The sequence below is a fragment of the Melanerpes formicivorus genome, unplaced genomic scaffold (genome assembly GCF_026170545.1).
Source record: "Melanerpes formicivorus ecotype bairdi unplaced genomic scaffold, bMelFor1.0.p_v2 SCAF_160, whole genome shotgun sequence".
NCBI lineage: Eukaryota > Metazoa > Chordata > Aves > Piciformes > Picidae > Melanerpes > Melanerpes formicivorus.
Genome location: NW_027142512.1, coordinates 493,407 through 513,380, shown reverse-complemented (window position 1 = coordinate 513,380; position 19,974 = coordinate 493,407). Strand labels below are relative to the sequence as shown.

Sequence of the window (19,974 nt, the reverse complement as noted above, 5' to 3'; positions counted from 1 at the left end):
CTTGGGTTGGGGAGGGGTTTGTGGGGCAGGGGTCAGTGGGGCTGGGGCGGGGGGGAGCCTCTGCAGGGATCTAGGGGGAATCGGTGGGGTTTGGCTGGGGGCTTCTGCGGATATGTGTGGGGGGGTCCGTGGGATCCGGGGGAGATCAGTGGGGTACGGGGTGGGGGTGGGGCTGTGAGGTCCGGGGGAGCTCTGCAAGCTTGGCGCTTGGGATCCGTGCGGTTGGGGGAGGGGCACGTTGTGATTGTGGGGACCTCTGTGCGGCTGTGGGGGTTTGGGGTGGTCTGGGAGGGCTGTGGGGTAGGGCAGAGTTGTGCAGGGTCGCTGGGCATCGTCTGTGCTGTTCTGGGAGGGGTCTGTGCGGTTGCGGGGCCGCGGTGGGGTTGGGGTGGGGGTCTGTGGGGTTCCTTGTGGTGCTGCCTCCCCCTGGTGGGGGCAGCTGCAGGCCCCCTTTGGCTGCTGCTGTGTTGCAGGCGGAGCCATTGGTGGGCTGCAGGGGCTGTCCCTGGCCCTGTGTCCCTGTGTCCCTGTGCTGGGGGCTGGGCTGGCAGCAGAGCTGAGGTGGCAGCGGCGCTGTGGGGGCTGCTGTGTGCAGGAGAGGTGGTGGTGAGCGTGGGGTGTGGCTTGCAGCAGAGGCTGCTGTGGGGGTGTGTGGGGGAGCCCTGGGGGTTTGGAGGCTTTGTGCTGGCAGGTGCCGGGCGGCTGCTGTGCTGAAGGGCAGCGGCTGGGCTGAGGGCCAGGCGCGGGGGGGAGCTGTGGGCAGGCTGTGTGCTGGGTGCCGTGGGGGTGTCAGGCGTGGGTGCTGTGCTGAGCCTGAGCTTGGGAGCGCCTGGGGCTGGTGTCAGCTGTGGGGCGGTTTGGCTGTGCTGGGGGTGGTGGCATCCAAGGCCTCTGTGCTCTGCAAGCTCTTGAGGCACAAAGATTCCTTGGGGGGTTGCAGAGTGATTCTCAGTTTCTCTGCAGGCCTCCTGAGCACAGAAAGGCTCAGGGCAGGAGGAGCTTTTGCTGTGTGGCTGCAGGCTGAGAGCTGTGCAGAGCTTTTGTCAGCTCTGCTGGCAGGAAGCATGGTCAGAAGCAGACTGCTGTGCTGCAGCTGCTCTGCCCCTGGGGAAATGCTTGCTGGCAGGCAACCAAATGAGGCTGAGCTGTTGAGTGTCTGCTTGTGGCTGAGGAACTGCATTGACTTGGACTGAAAGGTTTGGCTTGGGCTGGGGGCAGCCTGTTGTTGATGGTTTTGGTGGTGAGAAGTCCTGCAGCTTCCTTGGAGGATCTTCAGCAGAAGCCAAAGCAATTCCCTTGCTGCTGTTTGCTGTGCAATGAGCTGGGAAGGGAAGGAAATGATTGCTGCAAGTGAGCAAAGCAATTGCAGTGCTCTGCAAGTCTCAGCACTGCTGTGTCCAGCAGGGCCAGGGCAGGGATTGTCCTCCTGTCCTGGGCCCTGGGGAGGCCACCCCTGGAATGCTGGGGTGAGTTTTGGGCCCCTGACTCCAAGAAGGACTTTGAGGGTCTGGAGCAGGTGCAGAGAAGGGCAAGAAAGGTGTGGAAGGGTCTGGAGAGCAGGGCTGGTGAGGAGCAGGTGAGGGAGCTGTGGGTGTTTAGTGTGGAGAAGAGGAGGCTGAGGGGAGACCTCTTGGCCTCTGGAGCTGCCTGCAAGGAGGCTGCAGTGAGGTGGGGGTTGGGCTCTTGTGCCTAGTCTCAGGTGGTAGAAGGAGAGGAAGTGTCCTGAAATTGTGTCAGGGGAGGCTTAGGTTGGAGAGGAGGAGGAATGAGTTTGGTGGCAGAGTGGTCAGGGCCTGGCAGAGGCTGCCCAGGGAGGCAGTGGAGTGGCCATGGCTGGAGGTGTTGCAGCAAGGTGTGGCCATGGGGCCATGGTTTGGTGTCCCTGGTGGTGTTGGGGCTGGCAGTTGGCCTCAGTGCTGAGGCTTTTGCTGCAATGGTTTTTGTGCTGGCAGCATTGTGTGCTGCCAGCTGGAGTGCTGTGTGCAGCTGTGGTGCCCCCAAGAGGGGCAGGAGGTTGAGCACTTGGAGGGGGTGCAGAGGAGGCCCTGGGGGTGGTGGGAGGACTGTGGCAGCTCCCCTGTGGGGGTTGGCTGTAAGAGTTGTGTCTGTTGAGGCTGGAGAAGAGAAGGCTGTGGGGAGAGGTTGGAGCAGCCTTGTGGTAGCTGCTGGGGGCTGCAGGAGAGCTGGGGAGGGACTTTGGTGAGGGGCTGGGAGTGATGGACTGAGGGGGAGTGGATTGAAGGTTGAGGAGGGCAGATTTGGAGTGGGGCTTGGGAGGCAATAGTTTGGAGTGGGGGTGGTGAGAGCCTGGAGCAGGTTGGGCAGGGAGGTGCTGGCTGCCCCCTCCCTGGAGGTGCTGAGGGTGAGGTTGGATGAGGGCTTGAGCAGCCTGGTGTGGTGGAAGGTGTCTGTGGGCATGGCAGGGGGTTGGAGCTGTCTGATCTCTGGGGTCCCTTCCAGCCCAAAGCATTCTCTGGCTGCTTGAATTTGGACACTTAGCAGAAGTGCAATGAAGGGAACTTGAAATAAGCAAAGTTGTGAAACTGGCTCTGAGCCTGGGGGCTGGGGGTGAGCTTGGGAAGTGGTTCTGATTTTATTTTCTGGCTCTTGTGGGGGCTGGCTCTGGAGCTTGGCTCTGACCTTTGCTGCTGGTACTGGAATGTGGAAGCTGGTTCCTGAGCTTGTAAATGGCTCTGACCTTGGTTGCTGGCTCTAGAGCTTGGTTCTGGCCTTTGTTGCTGGTTCTGGAGCATAGGGGCTGGCTCTTGAACTTGGGGGCTGGCTGTGAGCTTGGGAATTGTTCTGACCTTAGTTGCTGCTTCTTGAGCTTGGGAAGCAGTTCTGATCTTACTTGCTGGTTCTTGAGCTTGTGGGGGCTGGCTCTGGAGCTTGGTTCTGACCTTTGCTCTGGTAGTGGAGCTTGGAGGCTGGTTCCTGAGCTTGGGAAGTGGTTCTGACCTTAGTTGCTGGCTCTGAGCTTGGGAGCTGAGTCTGCACTTTTGGTTTAGGTTGCTTGGGGGCTGGTTCTGGAGCTTAGGGGCTGGCTGTGAGCTTGGGAAGTATTCTGACCTTAGTTGCTGGCTCTGGGCTTGGGGTGTGGTTCTTGACCTCAGGGCCTGTCTCTGAGGTCAGGGGCTGGTTCTTGAGCTTGGGAAGTGGTTCTGACCTTAGTTGCTGGTTCTTGAGCTTGTGGGGGCTGGCTCTGGAGCTTGCTTCTGACCTTTGTTGTTGGTACTGGAGCATGGGGGCTGGTTCCTGAGGTTGGAAAGTGGTTCTGACCTTAATTGCTGGCTTGGGAGCTGTTTCTTGAGCTTGCAGAGTCCCCCTTTGCAGAGGGACCTCGACCGACTGGACAGATGGGCAGAGTCCAATGGGATGGCATTCAACAAGTCCAAGTGCCGAGTGCTGCACTTTGGCTACGGCAATCCCATGCAGAGCTACAGGCTGGGGTCGGAGTGGCTGAGAGCTGCCAAACAGAGAGGGACCTGGGGGTGCTGATCGACAGCCACCTGAATATGAGCCAGCAGTGTGCCCAGGTGGCCAAGAGGGCCAATGGCATCCTGGCCTGCATTAGGAATAGTGTGGCCAGCAGGAGCAGGGAGGTCATAGTGCCCTTGTACTCTGCATTGGTTAGGCCACACCTTGAGTCCTGTGTCCAGTTCTGGGCCCCTCAGTTTAAGAAGGACATTGAGGGACTTGAAGGTGTCCAGAGAAGGGCAACAAGGCTGGTGAGAGGCCTTGAACACAAGCCCTATGAGGAGAGGCTGAGGGAGCTGGGATTGTTTAGCCTGGAGAAGAGGAGGCTCAGGGGTGACCTCATTGCCCTCTACAACTACCTGAAGGGTGGTTGTGGCCGGGAAGGGGTTGGCCTCTTCTCCCAGGCAACCAGCACCAGAACAAGGGGACACAGTCTCAAGCTGTGCCAGGGGAGGTTTAGACTCGAGGTGAGGAGGAAGTTCTTCACCGAGCGAGTCATTCGTCATTGGAATGTGCTGCCCAGGGAGGTGGTTGAGTCACCGTCCCTGGAGGTGTTCAAGAGGAGATTGGACGTGGCACTTGGTGCCATGGTCTAGTCATGGGGTCTGTGTTGATAGGTTGGACTCGATGATCCTCGAGGTCCTTTCCAACCTAAGTTCTACTGTGATACTGTGATTGGGGTCTGGGTGTGAGTTTAGAAAGTGGTTCTGATGTTAGTTGCTGGTTCTGGAGCTTGGGGGCTGGCTCTTGAACTTGGGGGCTGGCTGTGAGCTTGGGAAGTGTTCTGACCTTAGCTGCTGGTTCTTGAGCTTGGGAAGTGGTTCTGATTTTATTTTCTGGCTCTTGAGCTTGGGGTCTGGGTGTGAGCTTGGAAAGGGGTTTTGAGCTTAGTTGCTGGCTCTGGGCTTGGGGTGTGGTTCTTGACCTCAGGGCCTGTCTCTGAGGTCAGGAGCTGGTTCTTGAGCTTGGGGGCTGGTTGTGAGCTTAGGGGCTGGCTCTGAGCTTGGAAAGTAGTTCTGACCTTAGTGGCTGGCTCTTGAGCTTGTGGGGGCTGGCTCTGGAGCTTGGTTCTGACCTTTGTTGCTGGTGCTGGAGCCTGGGGGCTGATTCCTGAGCTTGGAAAGGGTTCTGACCTTAGGTGCTGGCTTGGAAGCTTGGGAGCTGTTTCTTGAGCTTGGGGGCTGGGTGTGAGCTTGGGAAGTGGTTGTGATCTTAGTTGCTGGTTCTGAGCTTGGGAGCTGAGTCTGCACTTTTGATCTAGGTTCTGAAGCTTGGGTGCTGGTTCTTGAGCTTAGGAAGTGGCTCTGAGCTTGGGGGCTGGCTCTGAGCTTAGCTGCTGGTTCTTGAGCTTGGGAAGTGGTTCTGATTTTATTTTCTGGCTCTTGAGCTTGGGGTCTGGGTGTGAGCTTGGAAAAGGGTTTTGAGCTTAGTTGCTGGCTCTGGGCTTGGGGTGTGGTTCTTGATCTCAGGGCCTGTCTCTGAGGTCAGGGGCTGGTTCTTGAGCTTGGGAAGTGATTCCGACCTTAGTTGCTGGCTTGGGAGCTGAGTCTGCACTTTTGATCTAGGTCCTGGACCTTAGTGGCTGGCTCTTGAGCTTGGAATGTGGTTCTGACCTTATTTACTGGCTTGTGAGCTTGGGGCCTGGGTGTGAGCTCTGGAGGGGGCTCTCAGCTTGGGAAGTGTTCTGACCTTAATTGCTGGTTCTTGAGCTCAGGGGCTGGCTCTGAGCTTGGGAAGTGTTCTGATTTTAGTTGTTGGCTCTGATCTTAGCTGCTGGCTCTTGAGGTTGGGGTCTGGGTGTGAGCTTGGAAAGCAATTCTGACCTTAGTTGCTGGCTCTGGACTTGGGGTGTGGTTCTTGATCTCAGGGCCTGTCTGTGAAGTCAGGGACTGGTTCTTGAGATTGGGAAGTGGTTCTGACCTTACTTCCTGGCTCTGAGCTTGGGAGCTCAGTCTGCACTTCAGATCTAGGTTCTGGATCTTAGTGGCTGGCTCTGAGCCTGGGGCCTGGATGTGAACTTAGGAGCTGGCTCTGAGCCTGGGGGCTGGTTCTGCATTTCTGATCTGGATTCTTGTGCTTGGGAGCTGACTCTGACCTTAGTTGCTGGTTCTTGAGCTTGGGGGCTGGGTGTGAGCTTGGCCCCTGCCTTGAATTTAAAATGTGAGAGTTCAGGCAGTTGGAAGTTGAAGCTGAGCTGCTTTGCCCTGCAGTGCTTCAGAGTTTGTGGTGCTCCAAAGGCAGATCTCAAAGAGCTGCTGCAAGAGTTGAGCTGAAGTGGCACAGTGCCCTGCAGAGGCAAAAGCTTTTCCCTCCCAGTCAGCCATTGGAATCATCTCCCCAGGGCAGTGGTGGATTGCCCTGCAGGGCAGAGTTGGAAGGCTCAGCTTGGCAGGGGGCTGGGCCAGCTCCTTTCCAGTCCAGTGTCAGCTGGCAAGGTTGGAGCAGCTGAGCCTTGGGGTCCCTTGCAGCCTGACATTGTGTGGCAGCAGAGCTGTGCTGCTGGTTTTGAGGGCACTTGGAAAGCTTCTGGAGCATTTGTGCAGAGTGTGCAAGACATCCCTGAGCCTAGCAACTCCCTCAGCTCTCTTCAGAATGAACTCTGCAGAGCTGGAAGAGCTTTCCAGGAATTTGGCAGAGGTTTGGAGGAGTTGGGAAGGGATTTTGGTTCTCCTCCTCCTTGTCCTCTTCCTTGTCCTCCTCTGCCTCATCTTTTTCCTGCTCTCCCTGGAGGCTGCACTTAGACTCCTAGAATCCTAGAGTGGTTTGGGTTGGGAGGGAGCTGCAAAGGTGCTGCAGTCCAAGCCCCTCTGCAGTCAGCAGGGACATCCTGCACTAGCTCAGGTTGCCCAGAGCCCTGTCCAGCCTCACCTTGAACCTCTGCAGGGCTGGGACCTCAAGCCCCTCCCTGGGCAACCTGTTGCAGTGTTCCAGCAGGCTTCTGGTGCAGAACTTGTTCCTCACCTCCAATCTCAATCTGCTCTGCTCTAATTTGAAGCCATTGCCTCTGGTGCTGTCCCTGCAGGCTTTGCAAAGAGTCCCTCTGCAGCCTTCTTGTAGCCCCCTTCAGGTACCAGAAGGTCACTCTTAGGTCAGTTGGCAGTTTCCATGGCTGTGCTGTTCAGAGCTGCATCCTACAGTGCAAAGCATCCAATCCACAACAATCCATAGTGCGCCTGGGCCACGGAAGCCAAGCAACCTCCCTAGGCCAAAGCTTCCTCCAAAGCTCCACCAAAGCAGGCCAGAACCCCAGGCCCCAAATGCCTTCCCCCTCCCCCATGCCTCTCTGCCCCTCCTACCCCCATACCCAAGAGCTGCAGTTACAGATTCTGGTAGGCAGCTCCCAGGTGAGCCAGGCTGCTGCAGGCCGCAGTTGGCAGCATTGCCAAGGCCTCAAAGCTCCTCTGCAGAGAGAGATCCCAGAAGCTGTTCCTGGGAGCAGAGAGGAAGAGCAAAGGAGGTTGGAGATCCTGTGCTGTTCCTTTGTAGAGAGTGGGTGCAGGCCTTGTGGGAATGAAGTAAGATGACACTTTGTGGTGTCCCTCTGGACTCTGCTGTCCCTTCTGGAGGTCTCTACTCTCTGGTGTAAAACATCGGAGTGACTTCCACCCACCAGAGGGATTCTCCTCCATGCTCTCATCCAGAGGCTTCTGTTGGGTCCTGCTTGCTGTGTAGATCAGCCCTGGTGACGTTGTAGGACCCTGGGGACTCTGAGAGGGCAGCAAGTGAGTGGAGATGGAGCAATGGATGGAGAGATGGCGGGTGAAGGCTGCAGGGGGTGGGAGGGCTTAGTTCAGCAGCTGTGTGGCTCTGCCTGGCTCCTGCCTCCAATGGTGCTGGCAGCAGCTGACCCCAGAAGCTCAAAGCCCCAAACCCTGCCTGGCTCAGGACAGTCCCCTGACCCCTCCTGACATCCAGCACAGCCCAAGGCGGCACTCAGGGCTCCTAGCCACACAGCCCAGCCATCCCCCAAGGCAGGAGTCACCTGAGGTCTCACTCCCTCTCTGTCCCCCTTCCTCTCATCAGTTGCTGCCTGAGGTGGCTGCAAGGTCCCTCCCCAGCCCTCATCTGTAACCCCCCCTTGGCTTGGTGCTGTTGTTTCAGCCCTCCAGCTGATCCCAGCCTTTAGTCTCAGGCCCCTTCCATTCTTGTGCTGCTGCTTCCAGGCCAGTTCCTTAGAGGCTTCCTCAGCCACAGCATTTCCCACTCCACCCTTCCAGCTGCAGTGGCAGTGGAGGTGAGGGACACAGGGCTATGGGACAGCCAAGGCAGCAGGGCCATGGATGGGCTGGGACTGCGGGAAGGGCCTGAGAATGGTCAGGCAGGAATTAGGCCTTGTCCCCCCAAGAAGGGGAGAGGATGCAGGGCCCAGGTGGCAAATGTGTGTGCAGGGAATGGCAGAATCTGGTAGCATTTGAGGAGGTGAAAGGAGTGAATTGTGCTGCAGCTCTGCCTGTGTCAGCTGGGAGATGAACAGCAGCCCATGGGCACTGTGCCCTCCCATCAAACCTCATTTTCTCTTGGAGATGTGGAGTGGCAGCTCCAGGAGAACTGCAAAGAGCAAGGTGAGAGAAATGGTCAGGGAGAGAAGGAAGCAAAACTCTTTCCAGTGAGTGTCTTTGGGCTGCAGGTGTGTGAAGGGTGCTGGAGGTGTGAGGTTTGGGCAGGAGCCAGAGATTCCTGCAGCATCCCAGTGAGGGCTGAAGAGGTTTAGCAAGAAGCTGCCCAAGTCCCTTCCCCCTTTGCTGCATCTGCAGAGATCATGAAGCTCCCTTTTCAGTATTCCTAAGGTTGGAAGGGACCTCAAAGATCATCAAGTCCAACCTGTTACCACAGACCTCACGACTAGAGTAGGGAGGACACTACTGCCCACTGCAGGCTTGAACTCACGACCTTCCCATTAAGAGTCTTATGTGCTACCAACTGAGCCACCGTACCAGTGTGTGTGTCCTGAGGGCTGCTGTGATCTTCAGTTGGGGAGTGGGCAGCAGAGAGGTGTGTGCAGGGCAGAGCTGAGCACAGAGTGTGTGGGGTGGGGGCAGAGCCAGGGAGGAGAGCTGGGTCCAGAGCAAGATCTGCTATCAAATGCAGCTGCAGGCAGCAGAGGTCTGGGCAGGCAGTGGGAGGAAGCTTTAGGCAAGGCCTGGGAGAGGCTGTGTGGAGGCAGCTGTGTTGTGGTGCTGGCCTGCAGCTGTGTGCTGGGGGCTGTGTGCTGGGCAAGGAGCTGAGTCTGCACTTGTTGAGGTCTCCCATCTTGATCAGCCCTGGCTGTGTGCTGTGGCTGTGCTGCTGGGCTTGGGAGCTGCCCCCAGCAAGGCTGAGCTGTGCTGCCTGGTCCTGGGCAGTGCTGAACCATCCCTTGCAGATCAGTGCTCTCCCCTGAGCCCTTTGCTTCTCTCTGTCAGGGGCTGAGTGGTCTCTCAATCATCCCTGCCCCTGTGTGCTGGGGAAGAGCAGAATTTGCAGTCCTGCCCCTTGGAGCAGCCCAAGAGGTAAGAAACGCAGAGTGGGTTAACAGCAGGACCCCAGCCCCAAGGGCAGCTCCCAGCCTCCACCTCCTCCTGTGCAGCATATTTCACCTCTCCAGGAGCTCTGAGGCACATCAGGTGTTGTGGGAGTTGAGGAATGCTCCAGGCTGCTGGGAGTGTGTTGTGAGCAGGAGGTGATGTTTGGGGGTTGGGATCTGGAGGGTGGTGGGAGAAGGTTGGAGGTGGTTTGTTCTTCCTTGTTCAGTGCTGCTGCCTCCATTGTCTGAGCCAGGGGAGATCAAAGGCCAGGGCCTGGTCCAGGAACCACCCTGCCAATGCCACCAGGCTTGAGGAGAGTAGGACAAGACCACTTGTAAGTCCCAGGGTACCTCAGGTCACTGATCACAGGAACCTGGGGTCTCAGCACAGGTATTAGAGGTCTGTGCCCACACTGTGGCAGAAACTGAAGGTTTGAGGTCCCCTCTGCATTCTCTCCTCTAGCTGGGTGTTGGGAGTCAGGGAGTGTCATGACCCAGGCAGGATCTGAGGGTTTGAGGTCCTGGGCTCAGGTGCTTCCATCTTCCCTATTGCAGAGCTGTGACCCCTTCCTGCCACAGTATGGCCTCACAGAAGGACCCAGACAAGAGCTGGGAGGAGAAGCAGCACCCAGAGATCAAGTTGGAGAAACCAATATGCAGTGCCAAGGGAGAGGAGGATGGGGAGGAAAAAGAGGAGAAGATGGAGGATGATGCTGAGAATGAGAGCTATGAAGAGGAGGATAATGATGATGATGAAGGCAACCAGGATGAGGGGGAGGAATGTATGGAGGAGGATGAAGCCAGAGCAGGTCCCTCAATGTCACCCAAAGAGCTGAATCAGTGCCTTGAATGTTGGCAGAGCTTCCCAGGTAGCTCAGAGCTAGTGCAGCACCACTGCTCACAGCCTGGCTCCAGGCCCTTCGTCTGTGGTGACTGTGGGAAGAGGCTCCGCGGGAACTCTGAGCTCAGCCAGCACCGCCGCACCCACACTGGAGAGAAACCTTTCACCTGTGCTGACTGCGGCCAGAGGTTCACCCAGCGCGGCAGTCTCACCCGGCACTGCCTCACCCACACTGGAGAGAAGCCCTTCTCTTGTGACAGCTGTGGCAAGCGGTTCAGGCAGATCTCTCATCTCATGCAACACCACCTCACCCACACTAGGGAGAAGGCCTTTACCTGCAGGGACTGCGGCAAGAACTTCAAACGCAACTCCACTCTCACCATCCATCGCCGCATCCACACTGGAGATCACCTGTTCCCCTGTGCTGAGTGCGGCAAGAGCTTCACCACGAGTACTCGATACATCCAACACCAACTCATCCATAATGGTGAGAAGCCCTACAGCTGTACTGACTGCGGCAAGAGCTTCACCAACAAGCGAGATCTCACGGAGCACCGTGGTGTGCACACTGGCGAGAAGTCGTTCAGCTGTGCTGCGTGCGGTCAGGCCTTCAGCCGTAGGGACACTCTCATTCGCCACCAACGCACCCACACCGGTGAGAAACCTTTCACCTGTGCAAACTGCGGGAAGAGCTTCGGCCAGAGGAGCACTCTCATTGCTCACCACCGCACCCACACCGGTGAGAAACCTTTCACCTGTGCTGACTCTGGCAAGAGCTTCAGCTAGAAGCGATCCCTCAACAAGCACCGCTGCACCCACACCAGAGAGCAGACTGCACTGCAGGGGAGGCGTAAATCCACCTAGAATCTGTTCAGTAATCGCGGCCCCTCTGAGAGGGCCTTTCCAGCACAAAAATCATCCCTTTATCCTTTGCAATTCTCAGGGACTGGAGACACCAAAAGCAACAAACACCTCCTGGCCTTCTGAACACCAATTATTGCTAATGAGAACAATTACAGTGCTGAATCGGCACAGCTGGAGCTCCCAGTGGAGCTGGGCAGGGCTTTGCCACGGTCTGTCTGGTTCTTCCCTTATGCTTTGTGTCTCCCTGGGGTAAGAAATCCTCTGTCCATTGACCAATTGTCTCAATAAAACCCAAAAGTTACCCAAATCCTGTCTGTTTGCTTTTATTTCAGATATCCCTGCTTCAATGCCTGAATTTTGGGGGCATTTGCTCCCAAAGGATGGGGTGGAGCTGTGTGCCCAGTTCAGGGAGGGGAAAATGAGGTTCTCAGAGGAGTCTTGAGGGGCATCTCAGAGGCATTCTTCAGGGGCTTTCAGGTGATCTTAGGTGTTTGGAATTAGGATGGTCCTGGGACTGACTTTTGGGATCTTTGGAGGGTGTAGGGGGGAGCTCATGGAGATCTTTGGAAGAACTCAGAAAGCCTCTGTTGTCTTTCCATTCTGGGGCTGGAACAGGTTGAAGAGCTGAGAAGAGGTTAAGCTGCCTGTTCCCCACCAAAACAGAAGGAAGCAAAAAATAGCACACACACGAACAAAAAACCCCTCTGGGCTGAGATAAGGACTTGAGATAAGATCAAAAGAGTTGAATCCAAAGGAGATCCCAGAGTGCACACTGACCTGAGGCTGTTTGCAGAAAGAAGCACAGCAGTGAGCAGCAGTAGCCAGGAGTTAAACCCCTGCAGCCCTCCCCCTCAGCAAAGAGCCAGCACCTGAGAGCCAGAACCCAACAGCAGCAACCGGAACAGGAAGCCTCTCAAGTTGCAATCTGAACTTCAAGCCCTGTAGTACTTTGCTCCAGCCAGCACTGTCCCTGTGAAGGTGGCATCAGGCAGGATGGTGTGGAGTAATGGCAGCAAATTAAGCTTTGATATTCCCAAGCCTTCATTCTGTGCCATCTGCACCATGCCCAGCAGCAATCAGCAGCACACCTCAGGCACTGTCCATTCTCACTCCACAGGAGGTCTCTTTGCAGTACACAGAGGGCTGCTCACTGCAGGTGCTCTGCAGCTCCACTCTGTTCCAGCACAGTCTGGATCAGTCCATGCCCAGTCCAAATGCTGCAGATGCTGGGGCTGTGTTTCCAGCTCTGGGGCAGTCTGAGTCCAGTGACTCCTTCCATGCCTCCAAGTGAAAGCAAACTGTGGCTTGCATCCCAGTACTCAGCTTCCAACACATCCAGGTGTGGGGATCCTGCTGTCACACCAGAAACACAGATGGGTTCCACCCCTCGTGGTTTGATGGTGTCAGAGCACTCTGGGCACCTGTATCTACTAAAGCTTTATCCTCTCATGGCTTCGACTTGCCAGGCCATTGGTTCTGTGTGATCCAACAAACCAATTTGTCTCTCCCTTCCATCTGGTTGGAGGCAGAACCCTTCTACTTCTGCCTTGGGTCCCTTGCATCTTGTGAGGATGCTTTAGGAGTCCCTTCAGGAGGACCAGAAGCAGTTTCAGCTTCCCTGCTCTTCTTAGGCCATTTCCCACTGGAAACTGAGGCAGCATCTCTGGGGGGACAATTGCCCTGTAAGTCACAGACTCCTGCAGCCAGGACTGGATTGGGTTTTCCTTTCCACTTCCTCACATCCTCCCCATGGTCATACAAGTAAAGCAGAGGGTGTGCTGTGGTGTGTGCCTCTCAGATTCTCTCCCTTGGACAGGGGAGCAGCTGCTCCTCATGGCTGAAACACAGGACTGTACAGGTGGGGAATAAAAGCTTCTTCTGGAGCTGATGGAACTTCTGGGACAGTTCCTTCACAGCTGAAACACAGGCCTGGACAGAGGAGCAGAGATTTCCTTTGCCTTGCTGGGGCCTGCTGCTTGTTTCATCCACTGTTTGTCCTTGGCCATCTTCCAAAGTCAGAGATAAGAACCAAGCCAGCAGCCCAGGCTCTTTCTCTTGTTCCCATGAGGACCCTGATCCCTCCTGGTCCTTTGCAGGATCAGCTGCTTTCCTTGTAGGCTTCTTTGTCCCTACAGGAGTGTTATAGATGTGCCTTCGGGAATGAGCAGCAAGGATATCAATGAATAGATATATTGGTAGCCTATTGATATACAAACTATGCAGCAGGGGATTTAGTTTCTATTCACAGGCAGCAGTATTGGGTTGGTGGAACCACCTCTGCAGAACGTTTGTGCCTGGGCACTTCAGAGGAACCAAATGAGTTCTAGAATTTAGAGTTGAAACTGATTGGAAAAGCAGTGGGGGAGGGGTTGGTCGGTGACCGGCAAACCCTCAACCCAGGACAGTTTCAGCACTACCTGAACCCAAATTCTATAAAGCAAAGGTTTGGCTTCCTCACGAGCTGAGAACCTCATGAAATCTTTCCTTGGTGATGTGTTTAGAGTCCTGACAGCGCGGCACGGCTGTGCCCTCATGAGGAACTAGAGAACGGCGCCGACCGCGTGGCTGTGCCGCGGGGTTGCTGCTTCTCCCAGAGCACAAAGGTCCTGGAGCCTCCCAGGGGAAGCTTCAGAGGCTTTTGCCACTGGCTCCACGAAGCGCAGCACCTGGCAAAGGTTCCCCGCTGTGGGGGCTGTAGCGCTTCAGGACCAGTGGTGCACAGGGGCTGCCATGGTTTCCTCCCGTGGCGATGGCTCATGCGGCAGTTGACCCCACGCTCCACGGCACTGCCCCCAGCCGGGCAACAGTGGCAATGTGCAGCGAGGCCTTCTGGAGCTGCTTCAAGTCCCGGGCGAGGCGGACCGTAGCGGCACAGAGACGCACGCAGGCATAGGCACGGACACCAGCGTGGGGGGCACTTGTTTACCAAACAACTCCTATTTACCATTTGCCCCAAAGAATACTGCTCCAGTCAGCACCCACTGCTAACACAATAATTAACCAATCAGCTGATACTCTGCCAAATGAGCATAAGCACACGCTGTAAACAGGGCAAACAAACATGTAGCCTGGGCCTTGTTTGCCACAGGGGTGGAAACATGCCCAGGCAGATTGTTGACCTGGACTCAGTGCTGCCAAGGTCCTGCCCTCCCTCAACTCCAGAAGGGATGGGGGACAAAGGGGGTTTGAGTCACACACACAGAAGCATGTTCTGGTAATATTTGGGGCACAATCCTGGTCATAAGCACCATTCACTATGAGGGGCAGCTGATCCTGGCACAGGCTGCTTCTCTGACACAGCTGCCATGCCTGTGGCACTGTCTGTAGGTCCAGAGACCTTCTCTTGCCCCTGAGCCCTCTGCACAGAGATGAGAAGGGCTCGAGAGGCATGGGCCAGGCCCAAGCACATTGCAGTGGTTTCTGTCTCTCAGGAACTCCCAGGCTCACAACAGATTTTTCCCAAACCTTTCCCAAGCTGGAGAGGATTTTGCACTTGCTCAGGGGTGAAATTCCAAAGCACCAGAGGTGACCACCAGCCTAAGAATTTGCCCCTTCTCTCCCCCACCTCCTGCCACTCCTCAGTATCGAGTATCTGGGCAGATCTCACAGTGGTTTCCTAGGGAGTGTCCTGTATTGCTCTGGATGAAACCAGAGCAAGCTGCCCAGCAGTGGACAGCACAGCTCTGAGCCATTGCCCTAAGCTAAAACCCAGCACCATCAGCACCACAAACAGGACTGAAGTTCATCAGCCCCCCAAAAGCAAATCCATCAACATAGTGAACACACCACACCTGTTGAAGTGGAACTTCTTGTGCTGCAGTTTCCATCCATTGCCCTTTATCCTCTCCCAGGGCACAAGTGAGCAGAGGCTGTCACTGCCAGTGGGTTCCTCTTAATCACATGGATCCTGTCCCAGCAGGTAGTAGTGCAGGAGAAGGAACAGCAGAATGAAGGGAAGGAGAAAGGGAACTGAAAATCTTATCACCTAAATCTAGAAAGAAAGCCCTTGGTAGCAAATGTCCTTTCTGGATGGACACAGAACACAACACAGAGAGCTGATGAGAGCAGGGCTGGAGGGGGGAGGGCATTCACTGGAATTCCAATACCTGATAATACCTCTTGGACATACTGAGAATCACAGAATTGTCAGGGTTGGAAGGGACCTCAAGGATCATCCAGCTCCAACCCCCCTGCCATGGTCAGGGACACCTCGCACCAGAGCAGGTTGTTCAGAGTCACATCCAGCTTGGCCTTAAAAGCATCCAGGGATGACAATTCTACCACCTCCCTGGGCAACCTGTGCCAGTGTCTCACCACCCTCATGGGGAAGAATTTCTTCCTAACATCCAATCTGAATCTCCCCACTTCAAGTTTTGCTCCATTCTCCCCAGTCCTATCCCTACCCAACACCCTAAAAAGTCCCTCCCCAGCTTTCTTGTAGCCTCCTTCAGATACTGGAAGGCCACAAGAAGCAATCCTTGGAGGCTTCTCTTCCCGAAGCTGAACAGCCCCAACTCTCTCAGTCTGTCCTCATAGCAGAGCAGCTCCAGCCCTCTGCTCACCCTGGTGGTCCTTCTCTGGACACCTTCCTGCACCTCCAGATCCTTCTTGTAATAGATGCTCCAGAACTGGACACAGAGCTCCAGGTGTGGTCTCACCAGGGTGGAGCAGGGGCTGAGAATCACCTCCCTGGCCCTGCTGGTCACATTTCTCTTGATGCAGCCCAGGATACAATTGGCTTTCTGGGCTGCAAGTGCACACTGGTGGCTTCTGTTGAGCTTGTGGATGAACACTTCCCTTAAGGATAATCCAGAATTAGAAGCACAGGATGGGGATGGAAGAGGCTCCTGATCCAAAGAAGAGATATTCCAAATGTGTCCAGAGATGCAACCTAACTGATTAGCAAACATTGACTGCCTGAAGTCAAGTAATCTCTGTGGGAAAAACACTCAGGCTGTGCATCCATCCAGGCTGTCACCATCCTGTAATAAGGAACAAACACACAGTGTGGGCAGCACCAGGAGGAAAGGGAAAGTATTGGAGATGTGGCAGTAAAGGCAGGAAAAGATTACCCCTCAGCTGGTCAGGAATCTGTGCCCCTGGGGCAGTGCTCCCAAATACAACTGTGGCTGATCAGTGAGAGACTCCAAGTTGGGTCCAAGGAGATGTGAAATGGCACGAATGAAACAATGCTGCAAAGGAAAGGGCCTCTGCTTGGCACAGCTTTGCCTGATGGTTTCTGCCTTGCTCAGCAGAAAGTGAAGCAGAAAAGGCCATGGTGAAGATCTCTGCTCTCCCAGTCCTCTGCAATAGGACTGCAGGTGCAGGATCAGCTTCCCAGGGAGGAGTGAAACAGGTTGCAGAAATAGCTGCTCAGGAGGGAATGGCTCCAGGCATGGTCTTTGCCTCAGAAGGAGGAGTGGGCACAGCACTGAACACAAGGTGTTGTGTTTCCATGGATCAGAGAGGAAGGATATCTATAGACATGGGTGAGAGAGGGGAACAAAGCAGGATTGTGCAGGAAGGAGGAGCCAGCACAAGTTCTGCCCCATGAGGGTAGTGGAACACTGGAACAGGTTGCCCGGGGAGGGGGTTGGGGTCCCATCCCTGAAGAGATTGAAGGTGAGGCTTGACAGGGCTCTGGGCAACCTGATGTAGTTGAGGATGTCCCTGGGAAGGTTGGACAAGACAACCTTTGGAGGTCTCTTCCAGCCCAGCCCATTCTATGATCAGTGAGATATGGGAACCAAGCAGATTCTGCATGAAGTGCAAAAGGAAGACACCACCTGGGGCTTCTCAGAGCTCTGGGCCTGGCTATGGTTGTAGATTCCTGCCTTGGGCTTCAGTCTCAAGAAGTTGGTTGGAGCAATAACCCTGAGCTTGTTCCCCTTTGTTTGCATGGCTGTTATAGTGCAGGGCATGTGTGAGTGCTGGTCTGCTTGAGGGTGCAGAACAGGGGACAGCAAGGACCTCTCTGGGAAGAGCTGGGGCAAATGTCACCTTCAAGAGCAGGCCCTAAGCCTCTGTAATTCTCCTAAGCTCCCATTTCAAGGACCAGGCCTAAGGCCTGTCTGCAGTTCATAGAGCAATACTGAGCAAGACTTTCCTGAGGTTCTTTTCCCTTCTTTCTGTTGCTTTTGGGAGACTCTTGAGTTTCTCATTCTATCAGCTGGGCAGGAGATGTTCTCCTCACCTTACACTACATGTTTTGGAATCTCTTGGGTTTGTCACCAGACATTGGTTTGGTCACCAGCTGTGTTCAGACTTTTCCCTCCACCTTCTAATCACAGAAACAGAGAATCAACCAGGTTGGAAAACATCTCAGAGATCATCAAGTCCAACCTACCACCAAACACCCCCTGACAGCTAAACCATGGCTCCAAGTGCCACATCCAATCTTTTTTTGAACACCTCCATGGATGGTGACTCCACCACCTCCCTGGGCAGCAGATTCCATTGGTCAGTTCCTCTTTTTGGGAAGAACTTTCTCCTCACCCTGAGCCTAAACTTCCCCTGGTGTGGCCAATTATTAAATATTAATAACAACCATAACAGGACTCCTTCCCAGTACAGATTGTGTCCACACCCAGCAGAGGCTACACCACCTGAAGCCTTCTAACCACTTCTCTGGGACTCCTCCCAGTACCAATTATATACCCTTTCCCACTTCATGACAGATTGGGCCCCATCCCACTACAAACTGTCTGCCTGTTGTTTGGAGCTGGATGGTCTTGTGTGTCCCATTCCCAGTCAGAAAGGCACTACAGGGTTTGAGAGGAGCCATTCAAAATAACTGGGATGGACAAACGCTGCACACAGTGAAGAAGGCCAACTGCAGCTGGGCTATGGCAGGAGGAGTGTGGTCACCCAGACACTGGAGTTGTCCTCCCCGAGGACTCAGCGCTGCTGTGGCCACATCTGGATGCTTGGTGACTGGGTGTGGGAATGTCCAGTCTGAAGGAATGGAGAGGAACTGCAGGGACTGAAGAGGAGATCTGCCAGGATGGGAGCTGACATCTCTGTGGGGAGGCTGAGGGACCTGGGCTGCTTCAGCCTGTGGAATGGAGGCTCAGGGCACTGCCATAGCAGGGTGCACATGGCTGAAGGGTGGTTTCAGAGAGGATGGAGCTCTTCTGGGGAGTGGGGAGAGATCAAAACTGCTACACAGAGCATCTTGGAAGATTCAGAGTGGAGATGAGACCAAAGAAATAGCCCTCAAAGGGCAGAGCTGCTATGCATGAGGCCATCCAGAGGTGTCAGGAAATGGCAGGGAGAGCTGAGACAGCTCAGGGAAGGGATGGAAATGCCAGGGGGAGAGCTGGGTGGGGAAGCAAGAATGGTGTCAGCAGCCAGAAGGGAAAGAGCTGCGGGCATGGGACAGTGTAGGAGAAGCTGCAGTAGGGATGACCAAGGGCTCTGGCAAGGCTGAGAGGCCCAACAGGACCAAGGTCTTTGTGCCCTTGGATCTGGCAGTTGCCTCTGCCACCAAGGCCTGTGAGGAGAAAAATGGCTTTGAGGCTTTGAGGTTCTTCTAGCCCAAGGGCAGTGGTCAGGGTTTGGCTTTATGCTTCATAGAACAAAGGCATACCTTTCTGCCCTGTACTTTGCCTTTGTCTCCCTGCAATCCTGGCCTCTAACAAGCTGCTCTAACGAGTCCCTGGGGAGCCTTTGTCAGTAACAAGCCTCAGTGAGGCCAATCAGTGCTTCAAGGTACTTTGGAGTTTGCTTCTGACTTGAACTTCTTGAGAGGCTTCTTGGCAGTACCTTGGCAGAGTCTCCTGGCAGTACCTAAGGATGATGTAATCAGCCCCAAATACTCCATGGAGCTCATTAAATACTGCTGAACCTCTAATTATTGCTAAGACTTCTGCAGCTAATTGGAGAGGATTTTATTGCACAAAGCATCTGATACAAATTATTTCACAGGGTGAATCAGAGCCCTGAACCACAGGTGAGGGACAGGATCTGCCTTGCCAGGGGCTGGGGGTCAGGGCTTGGCCCTTTGGATCAGTGAAACCCCTCCAGGTTTCCTCAGCAGCAGAGCTACCTTCAGCTGCTTGTCCTGACCTGTCAGCACTGCCTCAGTTCTCTGCTCTCACCACAGCCTGGAGATGCTTCAGTGCCTCCAGTGAAGCTTCCCTTGCATCCACTCTCTCCTTCTACTCTAACCAGACCCTGGGGACCCTTTCCCAGTATGCTTCACTGGGACCCATTAACAGTAGAAGAAACTTCAGAGTTTGACTCTGACTTGGACTTCTGGAGAGGTTTCATCAGCTTCTTCTCAATCCCTGATGATTACAGGACACCAAAAGCCACGAGAAGAGTCATTAAAACACCTTGGGCTGGTCATTTGCTGCCCTATTGGGCTGGACTCCTGGTCTGGAAAGAACTGCTGGCAAGCAGGCAGCACTGCAGGAGACAGGTCTGGCCAGGAGCAGAACTGCACAGCAGGGCTGAGGACACTGCCAGAGGATCTCAGGGAGATGAGGAAGGCAGAGAGAGCTTCAAGGTGGCCAGGACTGGGAGGGTGACTGAGAACTCACTGGAGGAGAAGACACTGCAGTCACCGACACTGTGAGGCTGTGGGTGCAGGACACTGCAGCTGTAGCTCCTTTAGGCATCTCCATCTCAGCAGCTGACACTCAGCTGAAGGCTCCTGGAGTGTGCACACAGAAGGAGAATGAAAGCCTTTGAGTTCCACCATGTGAGCAGCAGTGAGCAGAGCTGGGTAAGGAGAAGGCTTCACCCCCAGCCCCTCTGCTTTTCTCTCTTCCCTTCACTGTCTCTGCAGCACTGCAGGCCTGCTCCCTGTTTCTCCACCTCTCCATGGGTGTGGTGGTTTTAGGCAATGCCTTTAAAATTTAGTTACAGATTTGAGCAGAAAAGTAGAAACAAAATAAATAGATCACTCTTGGGTGTGAAAAGGAAAAGAAAAGATTATTCTAAACAAATTGATTGGATAAATATCTGGAACCAGAGGAGCTGTACCATAACAATTCTCTCTCTTCTCTTCTGATCTCAGCTGTTTTGCTTCACTCAGGAGAGATCACCTGCTCTGGCTGGCCTTGGCTGAGTCTAAACTACTGCTTTTTTTTCTCTCTTCACTCCTCTTTTCTCTCTTGGAACAGGGCATAGGGGTTAGGGGCAGTGGAACAGCTTCCCTGGTCTCTGAGCAGAGGGGTTTTGTGTTGTTTGGTAACTGTAAATTCCTGTCTGATATTGTCACTCCTGTATGTTCTGTACCTGTTCATTGCATTCCATTGTAGAGTGTAGCTCTTGCTTGTCAATG

At 54.8% G+C, this 19,974-nt stretch overlaps 1 protein-coding gene across 1 annotated transcript in view; it reads left to right on the top strand.

The window, feature by feature from the left end:
- The first annotated feature begins 9,797 nt into the window (after nt 1–9,797).
- The window catches only part of LOC137457128 (zinc finger protein 850-like), a 386,697-nt gene continuing 376,520 nt past the window's right edge, over nt 9,798–19,974 (top strand). Inside the window, 1 exon segment of the mRNA XM_068168928.1 lies at nt 9,798–10,578. Coding sequence (XP_068025029.1) covers nt 9,798–10,578 — 781 coding nt within the window.